The sequence below is a fragment of the Euprymna scolopes genome, chromosome 3, assembly GCF_053919585.1.
Source record: "Euprymna scolopes isolate OS-2025 chromosome 3, ASM5391958v1, whole genome shotgun sequence".
NCBI classification, from domain to species: domain Eukaryota; kingdom Metazoa; phylum Mollusca; class Cephalopoda; order Sepiida; family Sepiolidae; genus Euprymna; species Euprymna scolopes.
In genome coordinates this window covers 123,582,042-123,595,120 of record NC_136484.1, presented here as the reverse complement: position 1 = coordinate 123,595,120, position 13,079 = coordinate 123,582,042, and the positions used below count along the sequence as shown (strand labels likewise).

Here is a 13,079-nt window from a genome sequence, read left to right as displayed (position 1 = left end):
TGGTAGAATTAGTTTCATTGCTTAGTCTGTTCAGATTTGTATCTATAACGTCTCAATCTCCTTTCTTTTGCTGTTACTGTTTTGTTCAGATTTTCATGTTTCTTGTTTAGTCTCTCCCTCCTTGTCACATTTCCTATTTTTCATCTTCTCCACATCGCTTTCTTCCTGATTATCGTTTTGGCTTCTTTTTTATGTTTATTCATTTTGGTTTCCAGCCTCAATTCCCATCCAGTTTTTGTCAGGCCATCTTTCCTAGGTTGTTTTCTCTTTTGAACTTCATACTTACCATCTTGGTGTCTGCATAAATTACATTGTTTAAGCTTGTGATTGTGTCTGTTATGATGTGTGGGAGGGGCTTGTTAGCCTTCTCTGTCTCTGCCTTTAATTTATTCTGCTCTTGGTTCCTTAAAGATGGGAGCTTTGTTTTCCTCGTTCATAAACTGTATTATTTTTTCTATTTCATCTGATTCATCCTCTATTAGCTCTGTTTCATTGCTCTCTATATCCATGTTTGTGGATCCCAGTCTTTGTTGGTCGTCCGCCTGTTATGTTTCTACTTGTGGGGATTCCACGTGGTTCCAGTGGGGGATTCCTCATGCTCAATTTCATTATATATTTTTCGCTGTATTTCTGTTAGTTCCAGTTTTGAGAGCTCGCCTCTCTTGTGTACCAGTCTTGCTTGGTCTGCAAATCTTTGTTCTGCTGTATGGTAGTCACTGGCCAATTCTCATAGTTCTTTCATTCGTTTCCGATAATCTCCATATCAATCTTTAGGATGTCTTCTATAATAACATTCCATTACGAGACTATTCTCTTCCGTTGTCCATTTCTTCTTTCGGGTTTTTCTTTTTTTGTTGGTTATCTTGGCTGTATTTTGTTTGGTCCTGTCATACACGTTCTTGTAGTCGATCCATGCCATGGTTAAATTCTTTTTTCTACTTTTTACCGTCCTTCAGAATCCTTCCGTCTATGTATAATAGTTCATGTGTTCCGCTTTTTCCTTTATGGAAAGTAGCCTGCGGTTATAAAGGAAATGATGATTTTGTTTCCTCGGTTTTGCTGTTAGTATTTTCCACATTGTCTGTAAAAAAGTTTTAGGCCTGTATTTATTGAGGATGGTGTCTTTTGCTGCGTCTTTTTGTACTAGTGTGATTCTTCCCTTGGTCATCTATTCAGGCACATGCACTCTGTGGATACATCTTTTCAGTCTCTGAACTAGCATTTCAGGTAGCGTTTTGAATTTTATAAACCAATATGCATGTATTCCGTCCTGATTTGGTACTCTCAAATTTGCCATTTTCCGTAAGGTTGTCGTGAGGGTTTCTTTGCTGATTTCATTATTTTTTTCACTAGGTTGATTTCATTATTTTACTCACTAGGAGCAGTTAATATTTACAGATGAATTTGCTTTATCGCAACAGCCACTTACCATTGATTTCTCGTTGGCAGCGGCCATTGATCTTTACTGGAATTTGGGTATCAATAAATCTCCCCAATTATTATTATTATTATTATTATTATTATTATTATTATTATTATTATTATTATTATAGTTACTTTTCTACAAACCTCTCACTCTTTTTACGCCATTTCCCCCTTTCAATCGACTTTTTTCTTGTCTTCAAAGCATATGGTCTTTTTTTTATGGTTTTCCTTTTATTTCTTTTAATTTCCCAGCACTTGGGAGGACATCGATAATATCACAGTAATACCTTAGCGTCATGCTTTCACGAATGTGGGCACCTTAGGCGAGAATATATAAATCTATTTAATATTGAAATGGACTAGAAGGTGTTGCCTCGTTGCAAACGATTCATAGTATACAATTAAACACAAGTTGCTATTTTGCTCATAACAACTTTATTTCCAACTTTATTAGTCATGTGACCAGTATTTATCTTTTTATTTTTTTCTAAACACTTTTGATTGACAGATACTCTGAGGGGTTGTGAAGTTTCTTGCAAATCGACTATGGGTAGAATGAAAAGAAGAATCGCATTACTGCCCGATGGTAGTCCTTGCCTGAAACCGAATACTGAATACAAATTCCCTCCGGATGATAAAAATGTTAAATACCGCTGTCTAAAAGGAGTCTGCCAGGTAATTGTATATTTTGGTTCATTCACCAATTTAGAAATTTTTGCACTCACTAACCCGCAAAAACGATTTACATTTTTGGGTTTATCCGTTGTAACATTGTATGAAACCTTAATTTATTGTTGTATAAAACCTTCATTTATTTAAATATATTTCAAGTCAAAAATATTCTTTTTTTGCTTAGTAGAGCACAAAACCGACTTCAAAATCTCTTCTCTTCCTTACAATCCCTTTCTTACAGAAGAAACGTTGTTAGTCTCTTTCTACTCTATAATCATTTCCATGAAAGATCCAGTTTTGGTTCCTTCTTATAAGGCATTCACAGTAATATAACAGAGTGTGAAAGTGCGTAGGGCGGCTAAATGCAAATACCAAGCCGAGAAGTCACGTGTCACGAAATAATGAAGAATAAAGGTCTTTTCTTGAAACCTGAATTAGAAGTTGAAGTTCTTTCTTCTTTTCCATTCTTTGTCTCCTTTGCGACTGAGTCTGCAACTTGTGGGCCCCGGGTGGTAACGCGTGTGTAAACAAAGCACTACGTTACAATAAGAACTTGTGTTCGCAACACATTAGGTGCAGTTTCCTTGTTCAGAGCTTCTTTGCAAGGACTCCGTATCTGTGAAACATATTATCATAGGACTGCTTACCTGTTGATTATAACTGGATCGTCTTCAAATCCAATGTCAACAAATTTCTGTCAAGGGTTGCCCCCAAAAGTAAACAAACGCAGTTCATACGATTGATATTAGTACTCCCATAGTGTTCTTCATCTTTCGGCTGGCACTCATTCCTGTCTTATTGACTCTTATCCTTGACTAACTATTGGTCTTGATAAGTGATCATCTCAAAAGTAAAAAGAAGGGCAATAATCCCTATTTTAAACGCTTTATTGTATACACTTAATTAAAAACTCGTTTCTATTTCATCCATAGATGGAGGAATGATTGTGGGTTCATACCTTTTGCAAAAATATTAATGCATAAATGACTACAATAGGATGATCTGTGAGGATTTGAACTCGCTATAGTCAATTTAATAATATACGACATTAAAACGTGCACAGTTTTGCAAACAAAGAGAAAACTTTACACAATTATGCAAAAATTTAGTTTCATTTTTAACTATTAACTGATTTTTTTTTTTAATTGATGAATTTAACAAAATCAGATACAATGTCTGTAGCCCAAGAAATTAAAGTAACGTTCCCCAGGAAATTCACGATCTCAACCATGAACTATTAACTTAACCCAGTACTACCTGCCTCATGGTCGGATCACCGGCGACTAAACTGGTTCCCCCACCAGACTTGTTTGGTGAGGAGGGTGGCTAGTCTCCCTGAAGGATTAAAAACAAGACCTTCCAAAGGGCGAATGAACCCTTTTTCGGGGTCAACGGCCAACTAGCGCCGTGTGTGTTTGTGTATATGTATATGTGTGTTGGGGTGGAGAGGGCTCCCGTAAGCCGTGGTGAAGGCAACCTTTCTGAGAGAAGCAAATCTCTGATTTAAAAAAAAACATAAAGTGGGAGACTAGTACCCGCATTAAGCTGGTCTGCAGTTTAACTTGTTGCTGGCTATCTTGCTCTTGCTTGTTGCTGGATCTCAACATTTTGAACTGAGAGAGAGACTTAGCTGTCGTACAAAACTAAGACTCTGTAAAATCATCTGTGTATAGATACTCCCTCAGACATTTGTCTATTAAAATGGTCCTGTGGCGATGAAAGTCATTTTTGGGCTCATGAACTTTTAAGTGTCTCAGGGAGTGGCATTCGTCTGACAAGACGTTGCAATCATCATATATATATATATTCTTATAATTTTTTTGTATTGATATTCATATTAAAAACCCTTTTCGCTATTTAAAAAGAGGATATATATATATATATATATATATATATATATATATATATATATATATATATATATATATATATTGGTCGTTAAAGTGCATTCATTTGCAAAAGATCTAGCTAGTTTTCATATTCTTTTAAACATTCATTTTAATTAATTCCCTATTAGTTTTTTCGTTTTTTCTCGTAGGATGATCATCTTTAGTTAACTATTATATGTAGTTATAACTAAAGATGATATAATGTAGTTAACTAAAGAAGATATAACTATTATATGTAGTTATATTCATGCAGATTTTCTACATGATTTATACTTGCGTTATATTTGCGTAAAACGTTTACAGTAAACACAAAACTCTTTCTATATATATTTAACTATGCGTATATATTTTTGTTTAAACATTTTTCCTACCTAGGATAAATAATAATAATAATAATAATAATAATAATAATAATAATAATAATAAAGAACAAGAAGAAGAGGGGATGAGGAGGAGGAGAGGTAGTGGTAGGGGGACCGGGGGGAGCAGGATATAAACACATAAGTTCGCCTTAGCAAATATTTTATTTTCAAAAACATAGAATTGGTTAATTTAATCCATATAGTTAATTGATGCAAGTGTTTGCATTAGTTTCATTTTTAGAATCGTGCATTCACAGAAGGGACCACTTGAAGGTTGCCTACATCTCCAGTGATACAAGAATCTGATTTGATAATCCACTTCATACGCTGACTATGATATCGATAAAATAAACATTTAAAAAAATATTGACAGCCGTAAGTTCCTTCGAGTATGATTAATACAAACGGGCATAAGATGAATTAATGAAATAAACATTCCCTTTTGAACTTCCGTACATTTTCTTTCTTTGAATATATTTTTGAATTCATCTTTCTTCAAGGCGTTTGACTGTGCTCATCAGTTCCCGCCAAAAGTGTTTGGAAAAGACCCTAAATGCGTGAATAACGATGATTGGTAAGTCATGCTTTTTATTGTATTGAGGCCTGATGATTATCTCCGACTTTTTTTAGAATCAAATTGTTACAGAGGAGTGAAGATTGTCAATACCCTTTATTGAAAGGGGTACTATGAAACTAGATTTGAAGTTTGAACTAGTCATCAATCCGTATTTCTATTGATTTCACTACGGACACCGCCCTCTACTCTAGCAGTTGAAATTTTAGGTTCAGTTCGAAAGTACTAGAAAGTTATTATGAAAAAGTTAACAGAAGAAGGTCGGTGCATGCGATGGTCGTAGCGTTGTGAATATAGCAATTATTGTATGCTCCAGTTTGAAAGTCAAATATGTTTGTATTATTTGGATTCTTTGGACATTTTGAGTTTGATTTTTACAATGTTTCGGTCGATGTAATATTCGGCCTTCTTCAGGTGTATCTTGTCAAACTCAGTAATGTTTCTGTCGAACGCGGGAATTTGGACCGAATTTCGAACGGGGCCTCTTATTTACTTCACGAGGCTAGCAGACTCTCATTCCGTCAGTCATGACTGGACAGAGCTTTAAAGTTAGTCGCAAGTATATTTTTCGGTCGTCCATACTGAAAATTGAACATTCAGCCCTCAGGAAAATGTAACTTTTACAATTGATTTTGCCAAGTACTGTAACCACTGCGCCACGGATCTGCGGAACGAGAGCGTGTTAGCCCCGTGAATTAAGTAAATAGTTCCGAGCAGAGGACGACCTAGTTCCACGTACATCCAACAAATAGCACACGACGCCAACTGTGAACCTGAAGATCTGAGGCAACTGATGGAAGACAGGAACCTCTGGAGAGGAAGAGTCACATTGGTCCAGGCAAGGAGACCGTGATGATGATGATGATGATGATGATGATGATGATGATGATGATGATGATGATGATGATGATGATGATGATGATGATGATGATGATCCGTTTGAAATTCCGTCCAAATTCCCGAGTTCGACAGAAACATTCCCGAGTTCGACAAGATATACCTGAAGAAGGTCGGAGATTACATCGACCTAAACGTTGTGAAAATCACACTAAAGATGAGAACAGTAGTCTGAAGAATCAAAATAATACGGATAATCAATCCTCATCTAAAAAAATTTCAGGAATCAAATATGTTTGTATTGAAGCATACTGATTATCCAATGAGGGTTAAAATCAAATCTCCATTCGGTTCCCGCTTGATGTTTCACATTGTACCCCGCCATTCGGTTTTACACTTAACGTTTCACAGTAGAGCCAAACAAATGTAACTGATGTAACTTGCAACTAGCTGATGTACCCACATTAATTGTATTACAATTAGTCCTACAGTTTTGTGTGTTGTTTAATATTTACGATATAGAGCTAATAATGTCTTAAAGCTCTGAATTTATAAATTAGCAGTGAAAATAATAGTCAATTATATTATTTTATAAAATGTAAAGAGTTTATTTTTATTAATTAGTTCGTGTGGAAAGTGATATCATTAGCTGTCATTAGCGATAATGCAAAGTACTTCATGAAAACGAATAGCACACAATTCTTCTGCTGTTATTGTTTGTATAAACAATGCGATTTCGCTTTCTCACTTGTGCTGGTGGCGTACTGGATAAAAGGTTGGACTGTCGAAAAAAAAATGTCCGGGTTTCAATCGCAGCTACACATCTAACAAATCGATATTTGGATCGAACTAATCGCGCGTGTGTGTGCCTTTTAACTCTGTCTAGCTTATTATTATTATTATTATTATTATTATTATTATTATTATTATTATTATTATTATTAATAATAATAATAATAATAATAACTCACACAGGTAAACAAGTTTCTCTTTGAGAATAACCTGTGGTGTTCCCTGAAATCTGAATGATTACAAGTCTTCCCAGTACGCTCCACCTCTTTTGATAAGATTTGCAATTTCATTCGCGTTATCACAACAGCCGCTAACTATTGATTTCTCGTTGATAGTGACCATTAGTTTTCACTGGAATTTGAGTGGCAATAAATCCTCTTCGCACTCATCGCACAAGTCTGGTTAGTGCTTTCTCTCATCGGTCTTTCCATCCTCCTTATATTATTATTATTACTACTACTACTACTACCACTACTACTACTACTACTACTACTAAATTTGTTTCAAAAGTAAGGTCTCTTATTTTTTACTCAAAACGTTGAAGATTTATGAAGATAGAGTGGTACCAGTAAAACGAGCGACCTTTGGTGCCCCAGAATTTATTTTTCTACATAGTCACCACCATTTTCAACGCACTTTTGCTTGCTCTTTTGATTCCTTGATCTTAAAAGTCTGGGGCGCGTTTTGTCACTCACATCTCTGTCACCACTCTGCAATCGACGGAACCATCTCTTAATATCAAATGCATTGGATTCATAAACGTTAAGCATGTGCCAATGAATGCTGATCGATTCAGTTTTTTATCTGCATGGAGCAATTCAATTTTGCATTCCTGCTTCTGACGTACGTCCATAACATGTTACTTTCTTAGATTTTCACACCGTCAATACTTGTAACAGAGAGATGAAATTTTCGGGTCATGAATGCATAAGTTCAGTCGCCGTAACAATGCAATTTTCATTCCTCTCTGAATGCGAAATGAAGAAAAATAGGAAGCGTTACTTTTGGAATGTCCTTCGTATTATTATTATTATTATTATTATTATTATTATTATTATTATTGTTATTATTGTTATTATTGTTGTTGTTATAATTGTTATTATTATTGTTGTTATTATTATTGTTATTATTATTATTGTTATTATTATTGTTGTTATTATTGTTATTGTTATTATTATTGTTGTTATAATTGTTGTTGTTATTATTGTTGTTATTATTGTTGTTATTATTATTATTGTTATTATTATTGTTATTATTGTTATTATTGTTGTTATTGTTATTATTGTTGTTGTTGTTGTTGTTATTATTATTATTATTATTATTATTATTATTGTTATTACTATTATTATTATTATTATTATTATTATTATTATTATTATTGTTGTTGTTGTTGTTGTTGCTGCTGCTGTTGTTGTTGTTGTTGTTCTTGTCCTTTTAGCGAGGTCCGTTCGTTGCGGTGAATGCTCAGATAGCATTGCCTTTTAGACATCAACCGGTTTTATGCTCTTTGCGTGAGTTGTTATGTAAATTAGCTTAACTCTCGCTCGATCTTGCAGGGCGATCTATTCTCTGCTACATTCTTGTTATGATTGCTATTATTGTAATTATAATATGTATATATATATATATATATATATATATATATATATATATATATATACATATATATATATATATATATATATATATATATATATGTATAATTATTACGCGAAAATCTAAAAAATAATCGTTTTAGTAATATTACATTAGAAAATAAATAAAAATTGAATAATAAAAACAAATGATATTAACAACAATAACGTCACGAACCAACGTCTCATTTCATCATACAAATTAATCCGTGTTTTTCGTCGACACATTAATATGTAAACGGAAAACACACACTCACAGACAAAAAATGTTATTGCCAAACTCTCCGGGTGAAAATCTCCTTAGTCCAAGTCTCAAATGTTTTGTGATGTACATTTCTTTTTAATTTGTGGTTTGTTTGCTTGTTTGTTTGTTTGTTTGTTTGTTTGTTTGTTTGTTTGTTTGTTTGTTTGCTTGTTTGTTTGTTTGTTTGCTTTTGTTTGTTTTTTGTGTTTTTTTTTGTTTTGTTTTTTTTTACAAACTTATTAAATATAAATTTAATTTTACTTGTTTATCTCATTTAATTTTTAGATTGACGGTTCCCTCTGTCCATCAGTGAATCAGTCGCAAACGGAACAAATGGAAACATTTTTAACGAATCTAAGCCACACCATACGTCCTGTTGTGCCTGGCTGAATTCCTGCGTAAACTGATATTGTTTAGGTCACAAAAATGAAAAGGACGATATATTTTCTATAAAAAAAAGATATTCAAATTTCATGAATTTTGTATTTAAATATCAATCAAGGTCCATAAGATTATCAATTGGATGTACATTTTGATATAAACGTTTTTTGTTATAGTTTAGATTTTGAAATAAAATACAAATATGTTGTAGAACATTGAGTTTATTTTTCTTGTGTGCAATCAAGGCTAATAATGAAGAAAATAGAAATAAACAAAACAGAGTTCGGATGATGTAAAAGCAAAACACCAAGCGGTTCTCGACAGATCACTGAAGTTAAGGAACGATGAGCCTGGCTACTACCAGATGAGTGACCATTTGGGAAGGCTAGGTGCTGTATTTACCCACCGAGTCGTAGAAATTTCCAGGTAGTATCTGGGGGGACGCGTTTAACTCACGGAGGGGAGAAGTATATGGAAAGCAACTTGTCTTTCCAAGATTACCATAGCTCTACAATTTGGAGATTTGGAGAGCCATAGTCGCCGACGCTATTAAAACAACATGGCCGCTGCATGCGTGCATGCATAATGAAAGTGAGCGTACGTGTGTCCAGCTCGCTTCAATAATTTCGTATGCAAATTTATATTTATGTGCAAACAGGGGATGTTTAATCCCAATAATATCTGATTACAATAAAAAAGAAAGGAATTGGGTGTAAAAAAGAAAGGAATTGGGTGCATAAAGATGCAAAATATATTCTTTATTATAATTAAAACGGAACGATTGAGAAAATGGAGTGTTTTGTCTTCTTTTCGATTAGTTTTGTCTTCTTTTCAATTAGTTTTGTCTTCTTTTCAATTAGTTTTATTTTCTTTTCTCATCGATAGAGAAAGAGAAAAAAGAGAGAACGGATGTTATTTTTTTTCTCTTCTAGATTAATTTTCTTTCGATGAGTTGAAATTCAATTAATTAAATTGCAAACAGATAGCCGACGCGCGAAACCTGTTAGTAAGTAATAAATTACAAATATAAAAAGTTCAGTCGTTTTTTGACGTTGTCATGATAAGATCATTTCGACATTTTATTGATAAATACGTGAAATAAAAACAGTTTGGAAAAATGACAATTTTTAAGTGAAGTTTTTAAGTGAAGTTTCTTTGAAGAAACTAATTTTTAATTTTAATAAGCTTTGTTTCTAGACCAATAGCACTTCCCACATAAAAAGGCATTACTACCGAATCACTTTTCTCTGATAACTTTCAAAATAGTTGTTCATATCTAGTGTAAGTCTCGATTAACTTTAGAAAGTTTTATTTAACACTAGTAGGGAGATCCGACGTTACCCAGGGTCGAATAATGATTGACGGATGTTTCACACCCCTATATTTTATTGTCATCAAAAACGGTGAAATTGACCATTTTTCAATCAAATCCATTAATTGCCTGCTCTAGTTGGGAACCCATCGCGATGCACCGGGAGAATGCTTCACATATTTCTCCCTGTATTGACTTAGTCCACAATACATTATAGTCTGTATTGCACTATAGAGAACCTACTGTTGATTTTATAAAAAGTATGTTATATACATAATAGTTTGAATTTAAGTTTAAAATGAAAAGATCAAGTATCATGGTGCAATTGTGCTTTGAATAGAAACATTGATTTCGACGCCTCGCTGTCATTTTAAAGAACCTACTGTTGATTTTATATGTCGGACCTTTCGGCTTGTGTGGTAATAAAACTTCTCAAATGTTCTTGTGATGTTAGGCTGTGTAAGGTGTTTACGTTGGTGAAAATCGCATGTTCCTTCTATCATTGGATTATTTCGATCATCGATTATCGATTATCGATCATCGATCATCGATTATCGAATATCGATACTCATTGAAGACATTCTGATACAAAACCTATCTAAGAATACTGTCGTGCACATAAAGTATCTTCGTGTGAAATTTCAGAAAAATCAGCCCAGCCGTTTTCGAGTCCATGGAGAATGCACTCACACACACAAAGTGTCTTTTATATAATAGTAGAGATTAATTCAAGACATAGAGGAGAAGGATTTAGTCTGGCTTATTTTTTTTTGTTGGTTTTTTTTTTTGTTTTTTTTTCCTTCACTGGATTAGTCTATTACACTAAAATAAACTAAAGTTGTAGCTATCTTTTATACAACATCCAGAGGTCGGAAACACATAAAATCAACAACGGCGTGCCTCAAAAATTAATGTTAAGACACACATTTTTCTTGATATTCATTAATGGTCTCCCAAATCAAACACGTTGAATTAAAACAGATTGGAAAAATGACAATTTTTTTAGTGAAGTTTCTTTGAACAAAATATATATTTTTTTAAGTTTAGAAGTCTTTACAGCTAGAACAATAACGCTTGATATATCAAAGGCTTTCGAATGAGTCTGAGACATAAAGTTGCTTATTAGCTATAGCATATTCTAACGTAATACACGTTTACACACGTGTTAATATGTAGACATTCAGGACCTCACACGTTGTAGCAGACTCGGTCGCAAAGGAGACCAAGACAAAGAATAACTCAACCCACTTTTTCAGTTGAAACAACGACATTTATTTCCATGTACTTTCCCAAATAAAACGTGATCATGCTCTTTCTCCCTGACCTCTGCCTCTTGAACTTTATCGACGATCTGTGCACACGTTTATTTTATAGCCTTTATTCTTTATCTTTACCGTGACGTCACTTCGCACACGGCTCAGCATTTGCATACAGCCACCATACGCGCGTCTACGTGTTACAATATCTGCCAATGTCTTAACAACTATCGAATCCTTTCTCTTGAATAAGTTTGTTTGTTTTTTTGTTTTATTTTTGCATAGATGCTTATATGCAGAGATCGGAAATACTTAGAATCAACGCCGGCGTGCCTCAACGATTTGTACTGAAAGATTAACGTGGGTGCGGAAGCAATTCGCATTGTAACTCTTTATTCATATTTTAGCTTTATTATTGGACACCTACATAAATTCATAATACCGCATCTCCTCGTATACACATGCAGGACTTTTTTATATACAAATTAACACCACAACACGAAATAAGTATTTCTGAATTTTTTAGATTAGAATTAGTTATTATCAAACTCAGGAATCTTTTTATCGAACTCAAGAATCTGCACGGAATTTCAGAACTCTTTATTTAATCCACGGGGTAGCATGCTCTCGTTGCATCAGTCATGATTGGGTTGAAGTCCTAAGCAATTCGCAATACTATTTTTTTTAGCGTTACCCACACTGAGGATTGAACCTTAAACCGTCAGAAGAGTGTAACTTTATAAATGAATTTTACCAAGTACTTTATCCACAACGCCACAGGTCCATGCACAAGTTCGAAAGAAAGATTTGCAAACGAAACATTGTAAAAATAACTCTCAAAATGAGAGCAATAGTTCGAGAATCGAAATAATATGGACAAAATAAACATTTAAAATATCAATTAGTTAAATAAGCTATTTTATTTAAAGTTCACAATTACTTGTAAGAAGTAAGGCTATGACGAGATAATATTCTTATCATTGTTTTGACTCTCGAATATATATCCGACACAGTTAAACACAGCTAATCAATCGAGAACCACATTCGCTCGCAATAGTATTTTTAGCGTTTCTCAGAAGTAATTTTAATGTTTGTCCTAATCCAGGGGAGTTGGATTTTCTCCGAATTAAAAACTGACCTTATCTTTAACTCTGCCTTCATGATGAAGAAACAAGTAAATACTGATAAGGAATCGATGAAGTTACGAAATTCGAAACTGATTCCAAGGATTATAAATCATCAATTCGAAAGTTATGTCGAGTTAAAATTAAAAATCATAGGCATAGAGTCAAGTATCATGGTTTATTTGTGTTCCTAACTCTTGGGCAAAATATACAAATTAAGAAAAAATGTATTTTCGACCGCGTCACTATTGTAGTAATGAGACTGAAATAATCGACGTCTTTGTTTTAATTGTTTATGTAAAATTTCTGAAGAAAATACATTTCCTGGTTGCACGTATTATTTGGTTTCCACATATCTGAATATCGTATATACCAAATTTCAACTCTAAAGATCAAATACTTGTTGAGTATATATTTTTTGCGATTTTTTTCAGAAGAAGAAGATGAAGATAAAAAACAAGGATAAGGAAAAAACAAAGAAATGACAGGAAGAAAAATAGGAAGCCATCGGTCTGCCTGTCATTAAAAAAATGGAAAAAAACAGCATTTTTACTTGATTGACGCCATCTTGTTCTGT

At 33.6% G+C, this 13,079-nt stretch overlaps 1 protein-coding gene across 1 annotated transcript in view; it reads left to right on the top strand.

The window, feature by feature from the left end:
- The window catches only part of LOC145263446 (uncharacterized), a 50,278-nt gene extending 41,255 nt beyond the window's left edge, over positions 1–9,023 (top strand). Inside the window, exons 12-14 of the mRNA XM_080120399.1 lie at positions 1,934–2,100; positions 4,849–4,922; positions 8,715–9,023. Of these exons, the coding sequence (XP_079976525.1) occupies positions 1,934–2,100; positions 4,849–4,922; position 8,715 (242 nt within the window). The 3' untranslated portion in view covers positions 8,716–9,023. The remainder of the gene's footprint in view (positions 1–1,933; positions 2,101–4,848; positions 4,923–8,714) is intronic.
- The last annotated feature ends 4,056 nt before the right edge of the window (positions 9,024–13,079 follow it).